The sequence below is a fragment of the Cyrtonyx montezumae genome, unplaced genomic scaffold, assembly GCF_038088225.1.
Source record: "Cyrtonyx montezumae isolate F1298 unplaced genomic scaffold, pur_monq_1.0 scaffold_23, whole genome shotgun sequence".
In the NCBI taxonomy this organism is placed as follows: domain Eukaryota; kingdom Metazoa; phylum Chordata; class Aves; order Galliformes; family Odontophoridae; genus Cyrtonyx; species Cyrtonyx montezumae.
Genome location: NW_027071970.1, coordinates 1,548,810 through 1,562,762, shown reverse-complemented (window position 1 = coordinate 1,562,762; position 13,953 = coordinate 1,548,810). Strand labels below are relative to the sequence as shown.

Here is a 13,953-nt window from a genome sequence, read left to right as displayed (position 1 = left end):
CAGCCCCGGAGCGGCCCACGCGGGGCCTCTCGCGGTGGGAAGAAGCTCCCCGCTCCCTGCCCTTCTCCCACCCGGCTGTGCTCCCCGGTGCCCGTCCCCGCGGCGGCACTGCCGCTGTCCTCGCAAGGAGAGCGGCGTGAGGTAACGGGCAGCGCGGGGACGACTGTCCCTGCAGGTTACCTCATTTTGGGATGGCACTGCGGTGTTTAGACCCCTCCCCTCCGTAAGTAAACAAACACGCACAAGTTTCCCTGTGCGCTGCAGTATGGGTGGTGGGGGGGGGCCTCCGCTGACCTGGGTGGGGAGCAGCTCGGTGTGGGTGTGGGTGTGGGTGTGGGTGTGGGTGTGTGTGTGTGTGTGTGTGTGTGTGTGCGCGCGCGCCTCCTTGGTCCCATCGCAGTGAGCGTGAGCTCCGTGCTGGCAGCGCACGGTCTGTGGTCAGAATCAGTAATGCTGATGATGAAATCCTCTCCAGCCCTTTGTAATCTCCCCTCTCCGCCCCCTCCATCCTCACTCACTCACTCACTCCCTCCCTCACTCACTCCCACTCTGTCCCCAGGTGTCCCACTGCACAGACGCTGTCCCTGAGCCCCCCATCTCCGTGCTGTACCTTAGCTGTGAAAGTACCCCCCCAGACAGTACCCCCTGTCCCACACTGTCCCCATGCCACTCCGTTTCCACACTGAATCCCACCCCACCCTGTCCCCTCAGCTCACACTGTCTCTCCGGTCCCTCATGTCTCACTCTGTCCCATCTAACTGCCTCCCTCCCCCCCCCCCCCCCAAACCTCCTCCTGTCTCCAATTACCTCCATGTCTGCACTCAGTAGCTCTCTTCCCAGGTCCCAGACGTCTCAATACACAAACACTGTCCTTGAAGCACTGCCCCTCTACCCCCACCACCTTTCGTTGTGCACTTTGACCTCCGATCCCACACTGCCCCCTTAAGTTGGATCCTCTGTCCCACCAAAGCTGCCCCCACATCCCCCAGTCACCTGCCCACCACCCAGTCCCTCAGTTCTCAGTACAACCCCTAGACCGTCTCCCTGCCTGGCCTGTGCTCCCCATCCCTCAGATCCCACGCTGCTCTCCCATCCCCATGTCCACTCTGTCCCTCAGTTCCCAGTGTGCCCCTCCCACACCCCCATAGCCACTTGTCCCCTCACTGCCCCTCCTGTCCATCCAGTCCCACCAAAGCTGCCCCCCACACTCCCCCCCACAGCCACCTGCCCCGCCAGTCCCTCAGTTCTCACAGTACACCCCCAAACTGTCCCTTCACCCCGCTCTGTACCCCTGTCCATCAGTTCCCACCCAGCCCTCCTATCCCCGTGTCCCCTCTGTTCCCACTGTGCCCCCTTCCACAGCCACCTTTACCCCCCCAGTCCTCCACTCCATTATCCCCGATCCCTCAATCCCCAATCTGTCCCCCACCCCACCATCTCCCCGAGTCCTTCTATTCTCACATTACACCCCCAAACTGTCCCCTCCCCATTCCCCCCCCAAGTTCACACCCCGTCCTCCTTTCCCAATGTTCCATCCTCTAATTCCCACCGCGCCCCCTCCCACAGCCCCCACATCCCATCCTATCCCCCCATCCCTACTCCGTTCCCCAACTCCGCCACCCCCCCCCCCCCACCCTCCGTCCCCACACCTCCTCCCCCTCCGCTGCCGAGCACCGCCCCGCGGGGGATGATGTAACCCCCCCGGCCCCCGCCCGCCGCCTCCCTCCCTCCCTCCCGCACACGCCGCGGCACTCGGCGGCGAGCGGCGGCGCAGCCATGTGCCCGTGCGCGCTGCGCGGCGGCCCCCCCGCGCCCTGCCCCTGCAGCCCCGGCCGTGCCGCCCGGCCCTCGGCCGCCGCCCGCCTGGTGGCCGCCCGCCTGCGCCGCGTGGCCGATGAGCTGGAGCAGCGCGCGGCGCGGGGCAAGGCGCGGGGCCGGGGCCCGAGCTGGGCCGGCCGCCGCCTGGCCGCCGCCGTGTGCCTGCTGTGCGCCCTCACGCCCGCGGTCGCGCTGGCCTGGCTGATCCGCAGGAGGAGCCTCTAGGCGAGACGGGCGCTGGCCGGAGCGGGGAGCAGGCGGGACGCGCAACAGGTCGGCACCGCGGCGGGACGGGCGGGACGGGCGGGCGGGGAGGGGCGGCGGATCGCGCTGTCCGCGGTACCCGGCTTGCCCGGCTGCGGGGAGTCGGTGACGGTACCGATCCCGTCTTCTCTTCCCCAATTGCCCCTTCCCCCCTTCCCAAATTCCCCCTTTGCTCTTTTCCTAATTCCCCATTTCTTCCTCCCAAAACTTTCCCGCTCCTGTTTCCCCCCCCCTTTGGCCCCGCACCATTGCAGCTCAGGGCACGTAGGACCCACAGCTCTCCCCCGTGTCCCACACCGGCCGGTGTCACGGGATCCTCAGCGAGGAAAATAAAAACATTCAAGTGCAGTTAGTGAAGGTTCCCAGAGCCTCCTCAGCACTGCGCTCACCAGCAGCAGTGCAGTGGGGACAGCTGCTCTTGTAACCCTACTACTGCCTTGATGACATCCCTGGGCTGGCTGGGACAGCCCTATACCTCCACCTCAGCAGCGTCGGACCCTGGTGGGGAGCAGAGCACAAGGAGGAGGGTGCTCGCTGCACAGGGAGCAGGGGCTTGCACCAAGCGCCTTGGAGTGCAAGGCCTTGCAGGGTCACCTCAGGAATTTGGGTGCTCTGAAGTGCTTTGGGACAGAGACCTCTCCCCACAGAGATAGGAGCAGTGGATCCTTGTTCAGGTGCTTGTGTTTGGTGTTGGATATCAGGAAATCTTTTTTCACTAAAGGAGTGGTGATGCACTGGCACAGGCTGCCCAGGGAGTGCTGGGGTCACTGTCCCTGGAAGCATCCCAGAAAGGTGGAGGTGTTGCACTGGGGGACATGGTCAGTGGGCATGGGGTTGGACTTGGGGATCTTAGAGGCCGTTTCCAACCTTAATGATTCCATGATTCTGTGGAAAGTGAATGCCCCCAGTGCCACGCAGCTCGTTTAGCTGAAACCCTACAATAAAGCAGATGAAAAATGCTACTGATCCTGCAGCTAACCTCTGATAGTGCCTGCCTGGACTGTGTGCAGCCACAGGCAGTCCTGCGCAGGCTGTGGGTGCTTGTGAGGTGCATGGGGTACGATTAAATACAGATGTGTAGTGTGGGGAAAAGCGTGCTTGTCTCAAGAGTTGAAAAGGAGGGGCTTCAGTAGGGGTGTGTGCCGCACTGGGTGGGCTCACTGCTGCCCACCGCTCTGTGCCCGCAGCTCAGCTGGGTGCCTTGCAAAGACCTCTGACAACACACACGGTGTTTTGTTTGAGTGAATCAGAGCTTCCATCTGTATGGGACCGTCAGTGCAGGGGGTGAGGCTCCAGGACAGTACCCTCAGAGCGCTGGGCAGCACTGTCAGCCTGCAGGGCTGAGCTTGGACACTTGGATCCTCCCCTTGCTTTGCCCGGTTGCAGTGGTTGGAAGTGAAGCCAGACGTTTGTATGCATGTGCCCGTTTGCACTCAGAGGAGTTGGAATCTGTGGGGAAATGCGGTGCTCTCCCTTATCTGGAGTCCCGAGTGTGCTGCTCTCTTACAGCCCGGGGAATTCTCCTACACACAGTGGGCATTGCCCGGCGTGGAGCAGAGGTGGGTGGGAATGAGCCCGAGGCTGTTTGATTTCAGGTTTCTGTGCAGGTTTGCATGGCTTTGGCTATGTGGATTTTTTCCCTCTCTCTTCTGTTGCTGGCCCTGCACAGCCCCCACCCCCACTGGCTGTGTCCACACCAGGCCCAGCAGAACCCAGGTGCTTAATGTGGCTTTGAAGAAGACACAACAGAAAAGCAAAGTGTTCCTGTCAGCACAGCAGAGCTCCTTGGGCATACACAGCCGACCTCTGACTTCTGAGGCTCCCGCAGGCAGAATGTGCCAAGCTGCTCTGTGGCCTCACAGACACGAGTGCTGAGGGTGGTCTCTGCAAAGCAGGTGTTGGTGTCAGGGACAGAGCAACCAGTCGTGGGGCAGTGAGAGGCTGGAAAGTCTCTGGGTGTCCCTGTGTGTGTTGCAGCACTGTCCGACTGCCAGCAGCATGTGGCTGAGGGCAGTGCAACCCCAGAGTGATAAATGCATCGTCTACATCTCAGTTTCCGTGCTAGTTCTGCTATTCATTTGTTTATTCTTCTTCTTGGGTAGCACTTTGCTCACATGACGGGTGATATGTCAGCTGATAATCTGCAGCATCTCAGAGCCAAGTGGTAGCAGAGCACAGTTGGGTTAGATGTGGACACCGCAGGTGTCCTTCTGCCATCCTCCAAGATGTTATTGAGTGCCAAGAACTTAATTCTCTAAGGAGATGGGAAGCCTGGGCTCTGAACACTTGTGGCCTTGGCCTTGCATAGAACAGCTCTTAAGAGGAGAGTGACGTGTATGGTGTTGGGAGCTGTCCCTTAGGGCTGGAAGCTGTCTCTCAGGACTGGACACAGCCCCCTGTGCCAGGGAACTTCTGCTCCCAGCTGCAGGTGATGGCAGCAGAGGGAAGATGGGGACTGCTGCGTGTGACCGATGTTTTGTCTCTGTAGACCATACTTGGGATGTGGAGATGAAGGCTTTGTAAATGGCAGTTTGATAATCTATAATCTGACATCACCTTGAAATATCCAGCCAGGGCATGAAGTTTAGTTGTCGGTGCCAGTTTGGCATACAGTGTCACTTGTATTTCGCTCTATTAGTTCAGAAGTGGCAGTGTATTAAAATCGAACCCTGCTTGTCCCTGCCAGCTCCAGCAGCCTGGTGCTGTGCCCACCGTGCTGCCAGCAGTTCCCCCGCTGTTTGCAGCTAGGTTCATGCAGAGCCACTCTGTCCAAAGTCTCAATGCAGTTAATTATCTGTGTTAAAATGGGGTTGATAAGATTTCTGGAGATGTCACACAGAGTGGTGCAGGAGTGCAGAGAAAACAAAGGCCCAGAGCCAGTGCTGCTGACACGGGAGAGCTGAGGGGCTCAGCAGTGCTGCAGCTCTGCAGAAGGACAGACGTCCAGAGGGCTGTGCCACAGAGGTGGTACAGAGCTCTCCATCCCCTCCTGGAAGGCAGGATCCTGCTCTTGCTGCTGGCAGCACCCCACGCACCAGCCCTGCCAGCCCTCACCCCCTGCCCCTGTGTCAAAGTGTGCAAGGGAAACCTTCAGCGTTAACTTCCACGATGAACAGGCAGCAGAAATAAGCAGCTGTCCAGAAACGCGTGGTTCCTTGGGCAGGTGCTGGCCCGGCAAGCTGGTCCTCTTTGGGGAGGTCTGAGCCCCCGTGCTCTTCTTTCCCCACTCTTCCTGCAGTGAGCTCTCCCATACGCACCATCCTCTCCTGCAGATCCGCTCTTTTTCCATCTTGCTCCTCGAACCCCCTCCCTGATAGGTTTCCTTTGCCTTGCAAGGTACCCTTCTGTCTCCCACAGAGATGCTAATGAAGTGTGAGTGTACATGGATGCGGGCTGCTTGGGAATTTGACAGGGCTTTTGCCCAGCCCTTGTTTTCTCATTAACCTTCTGCTGCTGTGAGGGAGGAAGCAGGATTGCCTTGTTTTGTTCCTGCCTTAAGCTTTCTGAGCCCTCAGATATAATGTTTTCTTTAAATGTATTAATAACTGTTATTTTGTTTATTAGGAGGGGAACATGTGCCAGTTGAACTGCCAGTGTAATCCATTTAGATCAGGAAGTTACACACTGCTGTGTTAGCTGCGAGCAGAGCTCCTGCCAACTGCACTAGGGACATGGGCTCAGCTTTTCCTAGGGCTTTATGCAGGCAGTACCCAAGCATGGCCTCGTGTGGTGCTTCTGAATAAAGATGAGCTAAAGAAACGCTGAGATCAGAGCAGGGACCCCCCCCACCTGAGTCAGTTCATGCCTGTCCTACGCAGCGCAGAGAAGAGTGGCTTTCCTTTTCCAGGTGAGCAGCAGCATAGCAGGCTCTGCGAGAAAACTGTAGGGTTTAAGGCTGGAGAGTTCAAAGTAATTGGGAAGTGTTGATGTCCGGATCTAGAAAAGCAACGGGATGTGCCAGGGCTGCCTGAGTTGGCTTTGCAAATATCAGCCAGTGTGATCTGCTGTCTCCCAACCTGACTGTACAATGTGAGCACGGGAAGCGTTCGGGGTGTGCCCCGCATCCCCCCACGTGCCCAGAAGGAGAGGGATCTGTCACCAAAGCTTTTGTGAACAACTTCAAAGCAAAATGATTTCTTTTTTATCCTATTTTCAGTCCACGTTTTTCTAGACGCTGTATTTTGCTTGAAGGAAGTCAGTTATAATTCCTTCCTTTTTAATGAGTAAATGGAAAAAAGAAATTGGTAATAGTGGACAATCCCGCCAGAAAGTTTTGACATTATAGGAGCGGCGTGGAAAATACACACATTTTCAGCAGCACTACAGAGGCACTACGCTCACTCCTCTCACCCTACCACCCGCCCCACTATTGCAAACGGGATGCAGTTTGGCTTTACTAAGCCTTTTTCAGACCCGAAGTACCAAATTTGATCTATCTGCAGAGTGCCTATTGTGGGAAATTTGGAGTAACTCCACTGAAGTCAAATGGGTTGCCCTGGATTTACGGTGCTGTAAGTGAGATCAGAATTTGGCTCCAAGTATATTCCATTAATGAGTCAGATACTGGCGCTGCAGCCAGCGTGCACCCAGAAATGGCTTTCACACAGCCCAGGGTATTCAGAGTTGTTTTATTGGAGGACGGGCTGAAGGCCAGGATTCTGGGGCTCTCTTTTATTCTTTCTATGAAATTCACCTTTCTGCAGAAGGCCAGCACGAGGCTGATGCAAAACCAAAGAGGCCTTTAATCTCTCAAACACCGAGCTCGTGAGACGCGTGAACATCGAGCTGAGCTCCCTGCCTGCCCCACAGCAGATTGATCACCCAGAGTTCAGGATGTTGTAGGATTTATCAACTTTTATGGGTTTGTAAAGATTTTCTGTATGTTAAGTGACACAGAGAGGCAGTCTGTAAAATCTAATATTGCCGTGGAGGATCTGTAGTGAGCCGGGTATGGCAGAGTGGGACGAGGGTTCAGGGCTGGTGTTTGGGAGTGCTGCTCCAGGAGAAACAATAAATGTGGACTAAGTGGTTTTGCTTGGAAGAAATTGTTGAATGAAATCCTGAAGTCTTTACTTAAGAGTAACTCAAGTAAATACCTGTGTGTGTGTGAGCACTGATGCTGCTGGCTCGCCCTCAGCACCACCAGCGCCGTTGCTCAGGACCTCACAGCTGCTCGGGCCGTGCAGTGCCTTCCCATCAGCACAGTCACTGTGTATGGGAAGTGTAGGAGCTGGGAATCCAGGGTGGTGGGCCACTTCAAGTGTGTGTGTGTGTGCGTGCAAGCCTGTGTCTGCACAGGCAGGGAAGATGTGGAAACACTGTGGCTAGCTGATAGCACTGACCACAGCAGGATGGGTGAAAGTGTGCTTCACGTCCCAGTGATTCATTCTGCCTTCAGTCCTTCGAGCTATTTTGTGCTGTTGCTTTGGATTCCTCAAAACTAGAAAGCAGAGAGGGAGAGGCTGCACTTGCCACAGCCCGTGCATGCAGCTGGGCAGCTGGCAGCAGCTGGGACGGAGCAGGCAGGCAGCAGTGGCACAAGGCTGACCTGGACTGTGGGCGGTGCCTTCTGCCCTCCTGCCTAGCTCAGGTCATCCCACAGGAGGCTGGGAAGCAAATCTGGGTTTACACCGGAGTAATGCTGATCTGAATGTGCCCCAGAGCTGTTTGCAGTCCTAATTACACTCTGACTTCATAGCTGATGCAGTTGCAGAGTCAGCTGCTCCCCCTCCCTCCTCCTGCCCGGGTGAAATCACCTCATCCTGAAGGCCAGCTGAGATTTCTCCACTGAGGTTGCTGTAAGATAGCTCCTTGCCGTGGTATCTGCAGCATTAAAGTTGGGACGTGCCCCAGCGAAGGCTGGCACCGTCAGGCTTAGGTACTGGTGCGGGAAATGGCAGTGTCAGAGCAGATGCCCCTTGGGCACCTCTCCTGCTAATTTGCACTTAGATGGGTGCCCTTCTCTGAGCACTTTATTAATTAAGGCTTGTAGCCCACCTGTGAGGCAAATAAGTTATTACTGCCCTCATTTTCCAGCAGCAGCTGAAGGAGGTGTTTTGCCCAAGGCTGCAAATCTAATCAGTGTCAGAACCAGGAGTGAGTGAGTTCTGCCGGTCTCTCGTGATGCTCAGTGCACCCCACTGCCAACCTGTAGCAAAATGAACGGCTTCCCTAAAAGTTCACAGCTTTGTTAGCACGATGTAAGCGAAGGTGGAGCATCCAAAGGAAGCCTCACAAAGTGAGGCACAGCGCAGCGATAACGGCGTCATCTCTTGTGCTGAACCACAAAACCATCTTCCCCATAAATTATATACCTCTTTCAGTCAGTAAATTCAACAGGAGGGTTCAAGCATAAATTTTAAGGAAGCTTTTATTGTAACCAATGCATCAATATAATTAAAACCAAACACAATTCTTTTGCTTTCTTAGGCTGGAGAAAACCCTGTGCCCTTGGAGAAAATTGTTTCCCCTCTTCCTACAGGGAATCCAGAGCCTGAGCAGCAGCTGTGAAGAGTGGAGATAAAAGAAAGAAGTGGAAGATGTTGGAAGTGCTTTGGGCAACGTGAAGAAGGATTTGCACTGAAGGAGCTGTTCAAGGGCCCAGCCGCAAAACAGAGACACATACATGCTTATATATAGAAGAATGTAAACCCTCCTGTATGCATACGTTAAAACGTGCATGCCTTGTTGAGAACGTAAGCAACATTCCTTGTAGATGATGGTGGTCTGAGCATTCGTGCTCCTGCAGTCTGAGTCAAGATTAGTGATGTCCTTGCTGTGATGCTAGCATTGTCTCCTCTGCACCTTGTCTGTGGTGGCCTAAGTGTCCCTTTCGATGCAGCAAGCAAGAAAAGAGTAGATATACATCTGGAGTTAATTAATACCTGCTGCAACGTGGGCATGTTCTAACCGTGGTGGTGGGGGAAGAGGTGCTTAGCAGCTTGGACAGCAGGCAGTTTGTGTGTGTATATATTAAGCTATAGCACCAGGTGAGATAAGCTTTTCTTATGGTTTTTGTTTCTCTGGTGCTACATTTACTATTTGTCTGGGGCTAGATTGCCTCTCTGTGGTGCTACAGTTTCCCCAAGAGGATGTTCTGAAACATGGGACAAGGAGAAATCTATTTTGGTTATTGATATTTATACACAAAAGAGCAAAAAATACTACTTGTTGAGAAGGTGCTATTTTTTTTTCTTTCTTTCAGCCTCTGCATAAACTAAGACAGAACAAATCATCTAGCTCAGAACTTGATAAAACTAATTCTCTTTGGGGCAGCTCTTTTTCTTTGCACAGTTCTGAGCTTGGGAAGCAGCACTCACTGAGGTGGCAAGGACACACCAAGTCCTGTCACAGCTGTGTCTGCTACTGCAGAACCTCCTGGATGGGGCTGGAAGTAGTCTCAACTCCTGTGATCCAGGGAAGAAAGTTAATCTAGGCTCAGCAAGAGACTGCTTGACAGTAATTCTCACGCACATTTTTAGAAACATTTTTCCCAGCTTCAGATGTTTGCAGCACAAAATTGACCTTCACGTGGCAGGGGGAACTTCCAAAGGCATACAGGGATGTGAGGAATCCAGTTTCCAAAGGAAGCTCCTTGTCTTTTAAAGACACTTCCTAACCCGTGACCAGTTGGGCTAACAGGGTGTCTGCTCTGTCCTGTCAAACTGTGTGTTTTTCACTACTGCAGGAGAAATGTTTCTAAGGAGTCTAAAAGCTGAACTGTCTCTATAAAATATTCACTGATGTGTTTTGGGCACCTGCACATGTATTCCTGGGGAATATTGATCTGAGTCAGTTCACAAACAGCAGAAGGGCTATGCTGAAATGGCAAATTGTTCCTAAGGGGTAACCTTGCCCTACTTTATACCATGTGCAGTGGTGGGAGGGATCATGTAGCTAAGTGTGTTTTGTCTGTGGATAGAGTGTGGACGGCCTCGAGCCACAGGGATTAGCCCCCCATCAGGCATTGTTCTGCCACGTGTGGCCTGATGCTCACTGATCCTCTGCATCCTACATCCCTTCCTGGCTCAGTCTCCTACTTCTAAGTAAGAATTCTCATAGCAAAAGGAGGAGCCCCAGCTGATTTCAGCAGTGTTGCAAGGATTAGTGACTGCTGGATCAGGTACAGTTTAACACAGTTTTCTGCAAAAAAGCCAGGGGAGCTGGCTTACACATCTCAGTGCAAGAGAGAGGGCTTTCCCACGCGTCCCTCACCCTTAAAAGCTACGACTAGCTCCTCAGATCTGAATGTTTATAATAAACTGCTAACCTGGAATATGCATTACTTTTTCCCTCCTCTCTCCTGTGTGAGCAGTTTGCACTGTGTTGGTTTGCCTGCCTTGCTGGCTGGCTGGGCCTGCAGCCTGGAGACTTGTAGCCATCCCGATGGCAATTCCCCTGAAACATTACAGCACAGCAAAGGAAGGAGAAAGTTCTGTTCCTAGCAGTGTTACTATGGAGGTGTGCTGTGTGCACTTTGGGAAAGCCCCTTCAGCAACGGGCTGGCTCGAGTTCCCTGCTCCGAGCTGACCACGGGCAGACCAGCAGAGAGCAAACAAACCGAACCACGGCCGAACCAACAGAAGCAAAGCTCTCCTCCCAGGGGATCCCCTCCCCAGTTGCTCCCAGTGCTCAGCCCCTGCTGTTGCCCCTTGTGGGACAGCAGCCAAACCCGGGTGCTTCCCAAGTGAGGTGAGAGCAGGAACAGAACCCAGTCCTGCTCTCGTCCCAGCTGCAGTCCTGGATTGGGTGTCAGTGTGAACCAGGGGTTCACTTTGCGAGGCTTTGAGCCACGAGCTGCTGCTCAGACACGCTGTGCCGGAGAGCGGCCTCCAGCGCTTCACAGCCAGCAGCCGCTCTACGGAAATGGCATTCCTGGGGGGTGTCTGTTTGTCAAAGCCTTACGTTTTCTGCTATAATTGCTATTCTTGAATGCCTCTGTTTTTTGCAAAGGGGTGTTTTTATCCTTTTTAAAATAGCTGCTCTCACCCTGGTTGACATTTGTACTGGACAAGAAAGCACGCTGTGTGCTCCCCTAGCGCTGTTGGTGCCGCACTGCAGCGGCTGTGTCTGCTGCTACTGATGGAAGGAAACCAGCACAGTTCCTCTCCCTCCTGCTCTCTCTGCTCTTTGCTTTGTTTTGTTTTGTTTTTTCCAGCAGCCAAGAAGTCACTGATTTTGATTAGCTCTGCAGTTGTGCCTCCACGAAGACTGGGGAGTGCTCTCTAGATGAAAAAAAAAAGCCCTCGTCTTGGGTTTCAGCAGCCGTGTGAAGCCAGAGGAGGAGGTTATGAGATCATAGTCTGTACAGAACGCCGCATAATGTGGCTGTGAGAAAAGCCTTGATTAATTTTTAAAGCTGCACTCAGCCGAGGCAGCTCCTGTCACGTAGTGGAATTTCCTATTTCAGGTTAAAGCAGCAGTGTGGCACACAGCTCCCGTCCCACCTGGGACCCTGGGCAGACTCACTTCTGCCTTCAGAAGCTGCGTTACACCCGGGACAGAATCCATCCCGTTGGCTCTTAGCCCTGTAGGTAAGGGAGTCTGCAGTGCCTCCTGTCCGTGCCCGGGACGAGAATGTAGAGCAATGTGCCACCAGTGAGCTGACAGCCACGGGGAGGGAGAGGCTCGTCCCACCTCTGCTTCAGCACACGTTGGCACGCAGAAATTATCCTCATTTAGCTAAGCCCATTACTCAAGCAGTTTTCTTAAATCAGAAACACTGGTTGTATCACCTTAATCAGATCTGTGAACTTGTTTGGTTTCAGTGTCATGCTAAATTTATACGAGGCTTAACTGCACGCAAACCCAGAGGAGATCCCAGGGGCACAACGGGGCAACACCTCTCCCTTCACGTGTGCTTTTAACTTCCCTACACATTGTTTTAAGACAGCTGTCCAACAGAAGGCTGAGTTACATACAGCAAACTACCTGTGGCTCCAAACGAAGCGCCTGCCAGCTCTGTTCTGCCTCCACCACAGGCTGAGAGCTGCCACAGCGCAGATCTGATTTGGCATCTAAGCTCCACCGCTCAGCCACGTCCCCCGGCTCTGCGCAGTGCTCTGGGAGTTCCCCGCTCTCTGCTGAGTCTTACTGCCCCGTCTCCTTCCAAATAGTAGGAGACGCTGGCACGTGCATTCAAAATCCAGGGGCTGAGGGGAGTCTGAATCAAACAGGACTTAATCTTCTTTAGGAAAACCCTTGTCTGAATGGGGGACAGCCTTCTGCCTTCCCCTGAGCCTGCCCTGCTCTGACCGCGCAAGCCCTTCTAATTCAGAGGGAGGTGTTGAGTCCAGCTTTACTCCTGCCCTGCTGCAAGGTGCTCTCCCGCTCCCATGCACACAGCTGGTCTCCATCAGGACACACTCCCAGCCGTGGCTCCCCAGCAGCAGTGCTCACTGTGGGTATTTGAGGTCTCGAACTTCACAGTTCTTTCAGTATCTATGGGAGGTGACTTTGGAGCCTGGCAGGCACTGTCAGTGTCCTCCCATCAGCAGCTACAGCTGCCACAGGACCGCAGTGGGCGTTGTGTTTGGGGGTGCTCACGGCGTGACCTTCCCCATTGCTGAGGCTGCAGCTTAGCAAAAGAAGAAATCTCCCTCTTAACTTTAACCCTCGGGACATTTGATGAGTGTTCAGGCTGCTCCCAGATGCATTTCTAACAGAACAAAATAGGTGAGATGCATTGAGTACGCAATTCCTTGCACATCTGGTTTAGCACGACTCTGATGCGAACTCTTGCAGAGGCACTGTGCAAGTTTCCACCCGTGGAAAAGCAAGAGCAAAGCACGCCTGGTGTAAAGACAGATTCACAAAGTCTCCTGTTTGTAGTTGGACGTGGCTTCTCTCTTTTGTAAAAGGAATTTCATATGCTGAGACTCTTTGTACATATTTATAATGACTTTATTAAAAAAAAAAGAAAAACTACTGTTCAATGGAAAAAAAAAAAGCTCTGGTTTTTATTTTCGCTCTACAGTTTGAGAATGATTTCCTTCCACACGAACCCACAGATGCTCCCTGTGAGCTGCCATCAGAACGGGTGCCACCCCATCCCTGTGGCCCACGGTTCCCACTCTGCAGGGTGCATGGGGCTGCAGTGCAGAGCGCGGGCACAGAGCTTTGCTGCTTCCTGAGCTCTCCATCCTCACCCCGGAGCCCCATGGAGACGGACACTGAATTCTCACCTTGCTTTTCCACTTTCACCGGATGGGTGTGATAGGAATCAAAGTACGTTACAAAAACCACAGCTATTGCTGCTCCGCTTCCCTGTACCCCTCAGCAGGTGCGAGCTGCCCCCCCTGCTCAGGCTCTGCCTCTCCTCCAGCCACACTTAACCGTTCTTTGCAACAGAATGTCAAGCCTCAATCCTGTTACTATTAGCTGCTGCGTGCTTTAATTCTCCCGGTGGAGCTCCGCAGCAGGAGGGGAAGGCGGCTCAGTGCCTGTGCAGGGGCTCATGTCCCGCAGGTACAGCTCTTCCTGATACTCCACTCAAGTAGGATGGTAACCTTACGGCCATTTCCATAGCAGTGAGCACAGGAGATGCCACAGAGCCCAATCAGACACCTCCTGCTTTGTGCTCCTCGCCCAGAGAGGCTGTGCAGCAAAGGAACAGCACCTCTGTTTGCATGCAGCTGCTCCTGCAGCACACTCAGCAGCAGTGGAAACTGCAGCAATCTCTTCTTCCTCAGATGTGAAGAGTGCTAATTCTCCTGACAACAACTCAAAGCATCTCCTTAAAGAGCTAGAACGAAGCCTGCACCTCTCAGGCAGGCAAACCAGCTTGGATAGGAACCAGGCTGGCTGTCAGGGCAATGCAGCTGCTCCTGTACACTCCCACCCTCCAGGCAGCAGTCTGCAGGGGCTGTGCAT

General features: G+C 53.9%; 1 protein-coding gene and 1 long non-coding RNA gene across 3 annotated transcripts in view; one reads left to right on the top strand and one right to left on the bottom strand.

Moving 5' to 3' along the window:
- The window catches only part of FBXW8 (F-box and WD repeat domain containing 8), a 46,403-nt gene extending 45,538 nt beyond the window's left edge, over positions 1–865 (bottom strand). The window contains exon 1 of the mRNA XM_065738755.1: positions 808–865. Coding sequence (XP_065594827.1) covers positions 808–813 — 6 coding nt within the window. The 5' untranslated portion in view covers positions 814–865. The remainder of the gene's footprint in view (positions 1–807) is intronic.
- Positions 58–10,357, top strand: LOC136050130 (uncharacterized). Of its 2 annotated transcripts, none has more exons than XR_010622375.1 (2): positions 58–223; positions 8,512–10,357. It is a non-coding gene; the product is annotated as an uncharacterized LOC136050130 (long non-coding RNA). The 2 variants fall into 2 exon arrangements; XR_010622376.1 differs by lacking the exon at positions 58–223 and adding an exon at positions 1,972–2,091.
- Positions 10,358–13,953: the final 3,596 nt, after the last annotated feature.